This window comes from Nanorana parkeri, unplaced genomic scaffold, assembly GCF_000935625.1.
Source record: "Nanorana parkeri isolate BGI_ZX_2015 unplaced genomic scaffold, ASM93562v1 scaffold11, whole genome shotgun sequence".
Classification (NCBI taxonomy): domain Eukaryota; kingdom Metazoa; phylum Chordata; class Amphibia; order Anura; family Dicroglossidae; genus Nanorana; species Nanorana parkeri.
Genome location: NW_017306279.1, coordinates 3,570,774 through 3,584,022, shown reverse-complemented (window position 1 = coordinate 3,584,022; position 13,249 = coordinate 3,570,774). Strand labels below are relative to the sequence as shown.

At 39.9% G+C, this 13,249-nt stretch overlaps 1 protein-coding gene across 1 annotated transcript in view; it reads left to right on the top strand.

The window, feature by feature from the left end:
• Positions 1-13,249, top strand: part of REL (REL proto-oncogene, NF-kB subunit) — a 43,838-nt gene that overhangs the window by 8,181 nt on the left and 22,408 nt on the right. The window contains exons 2-3 of the mRNA XM_018555570.1: positions 12,072-12,104; positions 12,991-13,133. Of these exons, the coding sequence (XP_018411072.1) occupies positions 12,072-12,104; positions 12,991-13,133 (176 nt within the window). The remainder of the gene's footprint in view (positions 1-12,071; positions 12,105-12,990; positions 13,134-13,249) is intronic.

Here is a 13,249-nt window from a genome sequence, read left to right as displayed (position 1 = left end):
GACCTGTGAAGCGTCGCGTGGGGGCAAAAGGGATCTGAGTAGTTTGAATTGAAGAAAAGAGAACCTTGCTGATGTGCAGGGTTGATGATCCAGGCCTAAACTGAAAAAACATGAACTGATTCAAAGTGTATATGTAAGGAATGTGAAACGCTATTGGGGTGCAACAGCTGATACTATCAATTATACACACTAATGCATTTCCAGCAAACTTTGCATTATAGAATTCTTGCTTCACACATAATTGCATACATATTCAAGATGGTCAACTGCATCAAAGTGATCCCTATCTGGCCAGCATAATACATTAAGTGCTGGAGAGGTGTGAGGAAAAGGGAGATGTAAGTGTAGAGTACCTAAAGGTCATTAGCATTTAATATATTTTTTCTGGACCTTCTGATGACTAGAGAATGTGTGGGTGGGTCTGGGAATACCCTACAACAGAAAAGATGGTGTTTCCAGAAAACCAGATTATTGGCAAATGGGGGGATTTCAACAGTGCAGTGGCCTAGTGTGCTACAACAACACCTAAATGCTAAACACGAGCCTTGTTAATGAGAGCTGTGTCCCCTGTATGTATTTGAAGGGATAATTTAGACATTTTGCTACAGTGTTCATTTAAAGCCTATTTCCCGGCAAATTCAGGCCCTTCTCCTCTTCATTTGCATGGTCCACAGGACAGAAAGTGAGGGGAATCCCTCTCTTGAGTTCCAGCTGAGCAGATTTCTCACACTTTTTTTGTGTGGTCACAAAAACAAAAAGCGGAGGGGGGATATCTCTAGTTGGGACACTGCCAGTATTTAGAACCTGTGCTTCTTGCCTGATGAAGGGACCATGCTAGGTTCCAAAAACCTTGGTTTGTACTTGTGATGACGTGTATCTGCTGTCAATAAAAGGATGGATTGATGCATTTGACCCGGTTGTGCGGGTGACTACTTCTTCTACATTAGAATTTAGAACCTGCCACAGGTTCTAACCCTTGTTCTTATAGGAGTCACAGCTTCTATCTTTCATTACAGAGTGGCCAGCGTCCTCCAGTTCTCAGCTCAGCATTACCCTCAGGGGTAATGCTATTATTGTATTATGAAATGAAGTAAATACTATGGTTAAATAAGGTTAGTAAAGACTCACTGTTAAGCGTAGAGTTGTAGAGACTTCATGAGGTCAGTATGTTGGTGGTGTATAAATACTGGAATAACATAACTATTAAATAACTCTGCGTACCAGCAAAATGCCTGAGCTGCGTGTATTTAGCAGCTCCCATGCTGGTGCTGAAAACGGGTACAGTACCTGCTTGGGGTCTTTGGCCACTGAATAAGTCTACAACCAAGCAGCCCCTAATTGCTAAAAAAGTGTGTCTACCAAAAATAGTAGTGGTAAGAGCATGCCGACAATTGGACTCCATTTCCCTTCTCAGTTGTAAGAAGAAGTCAACAAAGATGAAAAATCACTGGCACCAAAAAAAGTGACAACTCTCAAACCCAGCTTCAAACACACAGGGGCAGCTCCTCACAGTTAGGTTAGGTTCTGAAGAAAGGGGTTTAACCTCTGAAACGCGACAACTGGAGGAAGGTCAGTGTCTAGATGGCCTTGGCTTAAACACTTATTCTTCTGATTTCTGCACTTCCTTCTTTCGTTTGTCCATCTTGATCCACTTGAGATAGTTTTATTCAATGCTCGTTTTTTTACAGTCGTTTGTAAGTACATTTCCAGCTGTATTTTACTTTTTTAAAATCTGTTTTACATTATGGAGGCACTCCTTTTGCTCTGTTTTCCAAGAAGTCAACAAGTCTAAAGCTGGCCATACACTGCTTAGATTTTCTAAAGAACTTTTGTAGAACATAACTTTCTTTCGATTTTCTAGTAGTTGATGGGGTCAAATCGATGATCCATGTCCACCGTAGTGACGGAAAAACTCAGAGGAGCAGGATGGAAATGATTTCTTAAACAAACAAAACTGTAACAGTGAATGCGGTTTTCGTTCGGGGAAACTCCATTCATTCCAAAATTTGAATGGTAAAATCAAATTTAATTTCGATTGCCATTCATAAAGTGTGTGTGTGTGTGTGTGTGTGTGTGTGTGTGTGTGTGTGTGTGTGTGTGTGTGGTATTATCGGGTGGTAAAGAAAGATCTTTCGTACAAGCATTCATTCGTACAAACATTCATTCAGAAATCTACTAGTGTATGGCCAGCTTAAAGGTAAATAAATAAACAACTCTAGCCTATTGTAGACAATAAATGTACCATAAGCAAAGTTATAGAACTAAACAAAAGCCTGATGTTGTGCAGCTTGTTAAAATAAAAGTTCATCCAAGGAGCTGAACATGTAAAACAATGAAGAATCCTTCCTGTGAGCTTCAATATTATTATTATTATTATTATTATTATACAAGATTTATATAACACCAACAGTTTTCGCAGCGCTTTACAATATAAGGAAGACATTACAATCACAATACAATTCAAGACAAGATGGTAAGGAGGGCCCTGCCCGTGAGGGCTTACAATCTAAAAGATCCACATACAAGCCAAGGGTGATGTCACTCTGCCTCCCTGCAGAGCTGAGAGATTGAAATCCTGCAACAACGCAATCTTACAAGGGGCTTGAGTGCATTTTCATGGGATTTTGAGTTCCCAGCTCTGTCAGAAGGCGCCGTGACATCACCAATGCCTCTGGAATGTGTCGGAGGCCAGGGCTGAGCTAAGTATTTTTTTTTTTTTTACTAATGGTTTGTTTATAAATATCTTTTTTAAGCCATATGTGTTGGAGGGGCAGGCAAAGAAGCAGACCTTCCATTTGCAAACGATTTAAAGTGTATCTACAGCCTAAACTTTTTTTACCAGTACACTTTTCCTAATCAGTGGAAAACCACTGTAAGTTAGCACGTACCCAAAGTTATTGACACAATGAACCTTTGTGTCATATTATATTGCTGTGGAGTATACTTTTGTTTCAACAGCATAATTCAACAGACGTTGGGTAAAGCTTTAGGCGTCATCTGACATAACTGTTAGATCTCTTTTATTCATGGGATTCCCCAACCTGCCACTTTGAAGTTCATACATTAAATTTACAGGTACTAATCCACAGAAGTTGAACAAGTCAACACGGCTGTTTTGGCATTACTGGTAGTTTCCTTACTGTAAGCATTGATTGTCACTTGAGAATGGCTGTGATATGGCAGGTAGCAAACCCAAATACTTACGCTTACTTAATTGTATCTCAAGAACAACTGAATCAATATATTTCTCCAGGTACTTTTATAAAGTTTCGAACCAAGATAATCTGAAGCAGCTGGCTGGGGAAAATTGAAAACCAATGTGTCAGCTTCTAGTAGCTGCCAATGAACTTGATTCACCATCCGGCTTTGTAGATCTTTGACGTCTTTGGTAGCTCTTGTCCTCCTTTCTGGCAAAGGCAGGTCATATTCCTAGTTGGCTATTTAACATTTACCATGTAACATTATGGTAATTGCAGTAAGAAACGTAAGACTCCTCCTGCTACAGTGTGTAGAGCGAGCTTACATGGCAAGGGAATACAGCGAAACAGTCAAACAGAGATATCTTGTAGTTAGAACTGCCAAGACACGTAATAATCCACAAACCGTGGAATCATCCCAAAGATGTCCACCAGGGACAGAAATATTTGTTTTTGACAGAAACATTCAAAGCGACTGTCACTAGATTAGATTAAAAAAACTAATCAGAAGTGCACCCTGCAAGGAAAATAATTAATACTTACCTATCTACCGACCTTCACTGTTTTAGAGCACTAGGTGGCCCCAGCAGTTGAAACTATAAAGCATTGAGGGGGGAGCAGGCAACCAACTCTTCAAAAAGTGTTGTTTGCTGAAGATCCTTACTGAGCAAAATATTGCAACATACATGTTGCATGTTAAAGTGCTTTATTGACATTTATTCTTAATGGTACCCCAGTGAACCTTGCTAGTGCACCTGCATTGCAGGTCAATGCAATGCGTTTAGATACTACCATACGTTGTGGTGCTCCACGTTAGAAACAATAGTGCAGCTTTTGTGGTGTGTTAGGCAGCCTTATTGCAATGCATTTTAATAAGTGGCATAACACCCATGCGGTAACACACTGCAACAGTGCAAATCCAGCTGAAAGCCTTTCCACTTTTTTTACATTATTTAATATAGTGACAGAGGTGCTTTGAAAGCCTTTTAAAATGTGCAGCAATGTACCTATATAAATTGCAGTAGGATACATTTATCATTGGGGAAGCAATATATTGCTACATAGACCTCATCCTCCTCTACTGCTCTCAACACTGTGCCTGCAACCTCCCTTCCCCCAATGCTTCCACTTATAAACCTTGCCAATTCTGGAATAGATTCACTTTTGCTAGTAACTGTAATGAATATGAACCTGGACAAAAGAAAAGTGAAGACTTTGATATAATTTCCCCTAAATGCTTTATGTCGGTTTTATGTTAATAGAGTAAAATAATAAAATTATTCTTGTAGTCACTCCAATACTACTGTATGTACTCCAGTATCTATACTGATGCATTAATACAGTATTTTCAATATGTGACTCATGTAATTAATTTTCTGATAAAAGAAATACAGGATATATGTCAGTGATGATCTGACTTTTGGGACTTTCACTCCTCCCACCCCACACTCGCATTTCTGCTTTTTACCTTTGTTTCCGCCCTTCATCAAATGTGTCTGATACTTAATGAAACTTGATAGATTTACAATATACAACGACTTAACTTACGACACTTGGTACCAAAATAAATCGCAAAATAAATCATAAAATTATACTTATAAGATGAGAGGTTTTTTTTACTCGAAATACTGGATTTCTGCACAATCACGAAGCTGCACTTTTTCACCATTGTATATCCTAATGAATAATGGTTTGACAACTTTGCCGCTGTCTTAAAGTGTATCTTAAACCAAAATGTTTATTTTAGTTATGGAGAGAGTGGAGAGTGATTACTTGTCAGGCTTTGTTATTGCTGTCTGTGTCCCTTTTGGAGAGATACCCCCGCTCTCCAAAAGGGACACCAGGAATACAGAAGAAATCTTCCAATACGGACACTTGTTCTGGTGACAACGTTCTGAGAGGACATTTTTCTTATTGTCTAGAGATTGTTTCTCACTTGCTGTTGTGTCTGCAGAACAGGAAGTCAATGTAAATCTCAAATGAAAAAAAATCTGACAGGGGTTCTCACAATTTCATACTCTATCCAAAATGAAAAATATTGCCTTAGGTATCCTACAGAACTTCAGAGAAATATCTAAATACAAACTTGAACTATGTACATGGGAACTGTTTACTTGTAGTTTGTCCAGCCCAACATCCCTGAGATTAACATAGCTAGAAAGCAAGCAGGTTGGTGAGCTCACTGTTTTCTAATATAGTTTAACAATTCACCCTCGTCACCTCGTTGCCCTCAATCTGTGACTGAAGAACAAAGAAGTAGCAGGTTGATGAGGTTACCTCTATTTTCTCTCCATCTTTTAGCATGGCAAGAAAATGCAGCATGTTTACTTTAAAGCCCATTTCCACCTTTGCAGAGGTATTTTTATTTTAAAAAACATATGCCATCAATGTACACAGTGTGCGGGAAGCAGGCATATGCAGTTGCTGTATCTGAACACATAAACTTACTCTTTTTTTTTTAAGTTTCCCTCTTCATTCCCTCTTTGAAATGGAAAAGGTATATGGGGATCATGTGACTCTTCCCCCCTTCTCTAGTGCTGGTGCTTGCTGATTGACCCAGCTTGGTTACATGGGACAAGGGAGAGAGTCTATAGCACTGAATAAATGCCAGATGGGATAGACTTGGTTTACAGAAGGGTTATTCTCTTCACTTCTGGCAGTGAGCAGGGAAGCTATGGGAGGTAAGTATACGGTGCTGCCGAGGCCAGATTTAAGATTGACCGGTTGCTGTGATCCTCATTGACAAAGCACAGGTTGGCTTTGTACAAGCTTCATGTTTGCTTGTACATTTCAGTTACCTAAATGAAAAATACGGAGAGCAACTCCCCTTGCTCTGCCACTGCAAGATATAACTGCTTGTATTGTCTAGGGGTATGGTGTAAATGACCTTTACTTGCCTAATTCCCACTCCCGTAGGCTCCAAAGACCAGTACGCGTAGCCTCTTCTCTCCTATGCTCTGGTAGTCGGAGGCCTGCTAACATCATCACGTCTAATGCAGGGCCCATAGCCCCGCTTTATATGTGAGGACAGTTCACAAGCTAGAGCAGAGGGGAGAGAAATGAGTGATGACTGCCTGGGGAGTGGGGATCAAGTGAGTAAAAGGCCTTTATACTCCTAATCAAAAACGAGCAGTTATCCCTGTAGCCACTGCAAGGGTTTGTACATAAGAAACTATATTTATTTATATGATTTTACACCTACTATAGGCTTTGCACCCTCAACTGCTTCTTTCCTGAGAGTGCTGAGAGCAGCATTGTAAGAAAAGCTGTATACAGGTTAGGGTAAATTTGAGGCCTATTTTGTGTACTTATAAGACTACTGTGTGTTGAAATGAATCATAGTATTTAGTACAATTTGACCAAAGGAACAAAAAAAAAAGACTGGGAAGGACCTGGATGACAGATCAAAGGGACAAGTAGTAAAAAATAGAATAGAAATGTAATCAAATGTAAATGGGTTACGTTTCCACAATATGCAAAGAATATAGACATGAATATATTGCATTTATTGGGTAGTATCTACAGAGGCTGCCTTCTTAGGTGTGTGGTACCCTAGAGTGCATTTAGTATCACTCTGAATCTTGAAGCAGTCCTGTTCTTTGTGTTCAGGCACTCCTTTACAAGTACAGAGTAGCAGGACCGGACAGTTGAGGGGCCCAGGAAGGATGGTATGATTCTTATCCTATGTTGTCCATGTGAGATAAGATTCTCACCTTAACTAACTAGTGTTAAGAATGACTCGGAGGGTCATCATTGATCATCTCTGGGAACCAGATAGATCGATACTGTGTGAGATGCACCTAAAGGACCTTCCCCAGTACAGAATGCTATGTGAACACTAAGAACTACACTGTTTCATGCAGTGAAACAGGTAATACATAACCTGCTTTCTGACATTGTGAAATGTGCCAGTGCTGGCTTGACTGCATTCTTTGAACTTCAGTTCCCGTAAATATACAAAAGAGTAGATTGGCAATGATCCAGGTTTGCCTCAATAACAAAACAATTTAACGCTTACATGCATATCTATAAAGGAATATGAAGGATGAAAGATACATGCATTTATTCTGACTTTTCTTAGCAGTGTTGTTGCAGGTAAAAAAAATTATAGCCCCCCAGCCCCCATACATAAAAAGCTAAAGCTCTGTACAAGGGTCATTAGGGGTCTCATCTTATGCATTTCTTGGACAGGTCCATATTATACCCCATTCTCTGTTTGGCTCATGCCAAGAATAGCACTAAATGGTCAACTCATGTCTGTATGAAACAAGAAGGCAAAAGGCTTATTTGAGGGAACATTTGTAGGTTTGTTAGTAAACCACACCATTTATTGTTTTTTAAGTTTTATAAGATGGTTCAGTGTGGGTTTAGGTGTGAATAGTGCTTAAAGAAGAACCTCCACCTAATCCCCCATTGTGGATATCATTCTACATTTGGTGGATCTTTCTGTAAGCTGTTGTGCCTTTGTCATTTACTGGTGCCTTTTGGTGTGCCCCCCTATGCTGCTTTGCATGTTGCATGTCCTCCCCTGTCCCTACCTGCCTTTTCCCAAAGCCTGCCATCAGACACAAGGGATTGCTGGAACAAGCTGGGGAATTTTTTGGAGTGCAGTGGTGCTTACTGCATGTAATCACACCTGAGAATGAGCAGAGTGAGTGTCATTAGTGAGCATGACTGACGTGTAAAAGGAGTTCGAAAAGGGATTTTGTTGCTTGCCCTACAGTCTCTACCACAACTCTGTGCATTGAAGATTCTAGCATCTGCTAAAGAACCTATTTTGGAAAATAAATCTTTAATTTCATTTAAGAACGTTAAACAAATACACCCAACATGGTTGCTGTTTACAGGTGAACAATAACTAAATAAAGCTTTGTGCACATTTTCCATTTTGCTTTTTACACTGACATAAACAGGCTATTCCATCCACATGTGACTCCGATTGTGGCCAGTGCCAAATTTTGTATATGTTACTGACTTTCCTTGCAGTTAGTAAGCAGTATGCGACTACCTTGAAAGCCATGTACCTTTTTCCAACCCCTCCACTGTATCATGCAGGCTCACAGCGCACTTTACAAAATAGAGCTCGATTTTTTTCCTGGCTCATACCTACTCAGTTGTGACACAAGGAGGATATGTTGCACCACAAGTCACTCTTTTAAAATGTTAACACTTACATGATTGCTAGAGGAATAGGGGACAAATACACAATAGATGGTGTGCACTGAAAAATATGTGGTTTTTAAGACATATTGCACTGGGGCTATAGTATGTTGCCTATTCAGGTGCTAACTTCACTTAGAAGTTTTACGTTTTCCTTATCCCTGCATACAGTTGAACCATTAAGTTAAACATTTTGTAAATCTCAAAATGTAAAAAAAAATCAGTGGGATAGATTACTTGTGCATTCATGAATACGCGTTACCCCCCACCTACCATGTTAACCCATGCATGTTATGTCACCGAGCTAAAAATAGCTGCAATGCTCTTTCATCTGTGTTTCATTGTACCTGTTTTTATACAGTCTTTCTCATATCCTCCTACAGTAGAACTTAGTCATGCCGAAGGCAGTTTTATGAATGAGCTAATACTTCTTCACCTTGAGTTCCCTGACTTCTGATATAAGAAACATCTCTGTTTTTCTATTCTAAAATCCCTAATAGTTCCTTTAGAATTGTGAACGTTCTTTACTGCCCTGTATTGGAACAGTCCAATCAAAAATAGTTTCATTTTTGGAAAGGTGCCATCAGATTATCCATTGTCTTACATCTGTTTGGGAAGACAGCAGTTAATCTCTTTGCTTACGTTTCCAAACTCAGCCAGATCCAATAAAACAAATCCCTGTTGAACTTAACTGACTTTTTGATCTATCTAATAAAATGGAGACTTTAGCAGGTTGAGGTAGAGTACTTGGATACAAGACTGAGCTATAAACCCTGGTTAGGTCTTCGTGCCACTGGAATAGTTAAAGATAAGAAGCCAATACATGATTCAAGCCACTAGAATCCACCCATTGGTTGTTTCGGCTGTGCTAAGGTCTACCATCTAAAGCAGTGTTCCCCAACCCCCGGTCCACGGACCGGTACCGGTCCGCGGATCAAATGGTACCGGGCCGCACAGTCTCAGTGCGGTCCGGTCATTCAATATATGGCAGTGCACGGTCCCGGTGTTTGAACACCGGGGCCCCGTACTGCCGACGGGCTTCACAGTGAGGGGGCGGGTCCTGTGACTCACCTCCCCTCCCGGCCGCGTCTATAGTAACAGGCGGCAGGAGGGGAGGTGAGTCACAAGAGACGTGTGTGTCACACGCCCCGCCCCCTGCAGTGAGTGCACACATCGACACATGGCTGCTGCTCCTGGAAGGGTGAGTCTGAGCGGGGGAAGGGGGGGTGTCTTACATCATGTCATTAGACGTGGATTATAATGGGGAATATTACACTGTAATGTTCCCCATTATAATCTATTTCTCTGATTAAATGATTACAGGTAGGCATGTGATCTATCAAAGTTTGAGACTACGTTAGAACGTGTGACCAGTGACGTGGTCACACATTTTAACGTAATCTCGCCCAGTTTTTCGGTGGTGGAATAGGTGAAGAATTCCAACGCTTTCATTTTTTGGTGTAACTGTATTTTATTTTGAAGGCATTTTTAAATGAAATGAAATTAAAATTATTAAATCAAAACAATCTAAAATATAAACAATCAACGTCCCCCCCTCAGCGGGCCACGGTAAAATTATCAAACGTTGACCGGTCCGCGGCAATAAAAAGGTTGGGGAGCATTGATCTAAAGGACCATCTTCCTCTCTAACTCCCTTTGAAAACTATAGATACAGTACTGTCTTCTATTTGCTAATACCGGTATATATTTCTGCCTGCATAAATCACTGTGAAGCCACATACTGTGCTAGTCCCCCTGCACTTATGGGGTCCATAGCAGTTGCATAGCCATCTTTGGATATTAAACCCTTGCTCACCAGTGATCACTAAGACTTATGAACAAATAATAATCAGCGTAAAGGACTGTAAAAATGTAAAATTAGAAATAGTATTACTTAAAACCTAAAGTCCAAGGAAAAAAGAACCATGAAGAAAGAAACTTGAGAAAGGAGTAGTAACCCCAAAACATGTTGCCATAGTTACCTTGACCTGGAAGTGGTAGGCTTCTGTTTATAGTCATCTGGACTATCTCCTCTACCGCTGGCCATGGCTAAGAGGATTTCAGCTGCTAGACAGTGACACTTGCTTTTAAGTGCTACTTCCCCATTGTGTATGTAAGTGGAATATTTAGTTAATTCTAATAGATGTGCCGTTGGTTTTACATGAAATTTGTGGGCCCTCTCTTTTCTTTCTTTCATTATCGCTAAGACCTTCTACTGCTATAGAAACAATATGTTATCAGCGCCAGTAAATAAATGCAAATAAGAGCTTCTAGGCACTCAAGAAAAATATCTAAAACATGTATAACAATCATGTGCCGAGCTAAATAAATATATACAATTCAGTGAAATATGTGATATAACAATATGATATATAAGTATATGCTTTAAAAAATATATTCAAAAGAGCACATCAAAACATGAAAAGATAAGAACAGAGTAATAAAAACAAAGTCCAATGTGCAACAATTAAAATCGTGCAAACAAATGCAGGGGATGGTCCACCACTAGATAGATTCAAACTTCCAAGTAAGCAGTTGCCACAGGATCCTGACAGACCTTCACCTCCACCCAGTGAATGCAAAAATTGGAACCGTGCTAACCTGGGGAGATAGACCCACAGAACTAGGTCTCACAGCACATTTCCCTTCTTAATAGGGGATGGAAGCCCGTATGAATGAAGACCAGATAACCTCCTCGCAAATAACATCATCGTTTCAGAGGGAGACAAAATATAAAGAGGACATAGTGCCTATCGTCCAAAAAATACAATTTATTGAATAAAAACAGGTACTCACAATGTCGCAGGTGACAAAAGGCAGCTGAGAAGAGTGATGTTGCATGCTCAGCCCTACATACCGTTATGTCTATGCGCCAAGAACTTCTCCTGTTATGTTTGCTTTGTTGCTGCTCCATCACCAGCGATCATGATTCAGCAGTTACAACAAACCAGGGGGGTGACTTTCTTTTTAGGGAAATTAAGGTATCGCCAACAACAGAATCTGCAATGTCATATGGGCATAATACAGAGATGCTATTTTAATGATGGCCCCAAGTGTACATTTTGTTTAGTGGGCCCTCATCATCCAGTGCTTGAGACCCCATAGGGTGTGCTTTCAAACTCAGTAGAATGAAATAAATATATCTGCGAAACCCACAAATAGGTTCTGACACCTGAAAGAATATACATACTCCAACTATAACTGTCTGAACTCTTGCTCCACACGGATGTGTTAACTAATGCTGACAAAACACATTACAATTTCACCGTACAATCTTTGTGCAATCTGTTTTTTCTTTTTTTTTTTTTAAACAAATGACAATGATCAGCACAACTCTGACCCTTCACTCCTTGTATAAACCAGTAAATTTCATTGCGTCAGATGTTGCTGTACCGGTGACTGGTTGAGTTACGTGAAGAACCAACCAGTGAATAAAGATCAGCAAAGACTCTACGAGAACTCTAGCAGACTAAGACCACTAGACGTGCAGAGTGCAATCAGCTTTAGATTTACCAATATGAGGATCTACCTAAACTATCTAATCGATGTGTATTTAGGCACACGGGCCCCTCAAAAGGAGATTGTACTGTCAGATTTTATGCTGTGTGATGAGCTTTAGTCTACTCTTGATTTCAACTGGGACCGATTTAATTTATGCACTGTAACTATATGCAACCATTCCTCTGCTAATCAAATCTTTTTCTTTCCTGATAGGTCATCATGTAATGATGCAGAACACACTTTTAGGTAAGTAGAATATGTTTTTCTTTTAAAACAAAGATTTTCATTCAGCAATTATGCAAACATTGTTAGTTTCATATAATGCTGCTTCTAATTTTCCCACACAACCCATTGTTACTTGGGTTAAGCAACAATATCAGGAATATACACTATGTCTAATTTAAATCTTGACTACTTAGCAAAAATATGACAGTAAGTCCTCCATTGCCTCCCTGCCCATTTCTTGATCTGCTTACATGACTCTCCTGTCCCTCTTGACGATTCTCTACTAATTGTCAGTGTTACTAAAGGCACAATGTCTTTGTGTTGTAAGTAACATATTCAAAGCAATAAAGCGCTGCAAACAATCTCTCCTCACTGGGAAATCCTCTTAGGCTTACTGCAGGATGCTGCCCCCAGAGAAAGCCGGGAAAGCTGCGAAATCTGGGAAGAGAAGACAGAGGGGCCCCCAAATTTGATCTGCACCAGGAAAGGCGCCCCCTCTGTCTTCTCTTCCCTGTAAGTAACATATTGATTGACAGTGTGACCAATTCTTCTAAAAAATGCCCTCGTCAGGGAAATTTGCAACAACATGCTATTTTTAGGTTACCTATTTAGTATATGACAGCCGTTTTCCTTAGATAGGGAATGGAAAGTGTTGCTTTTAAAGAGCAATTAAACTGCCAGCAGTCAGTGAACTGCTAATGCAACCTAGACCAAGTAACACTGCAACTGTTCTAAAATCAGAACATTATCAGGATTAGTTCCTGCTACAGAATGATACAGATCTAAGCATGAGATAAGAAGGAAGTTGGAGAAACTTTACAGTGATGAGACATGAACAAGTATAGGTTGTTTTCGTATCTCTTTGCATTTTGATGTGATTACTTATTTGTGGTTTTATTAATTTCAGGCGGACATGAACCCTACATAGAAATATTTGAACAACCCAGGCAAAGAGGGATGAGATTCAGATACAAATGTGAAGGCCGATCGGCTGGTAGCATTCTTGGTGAACGCAGCACAGAAAATAACCGCTCATACCCATCTATCCAGGTAATAATATCAGTGATGAATTAGGTTTTGGGTAGTAAGTTAAACCAGTGTGTTTCTTAGCTTCACACAATAGTTAGATTGTGTATGTGGGGATCATTATTTTTTTTTTAAAACAC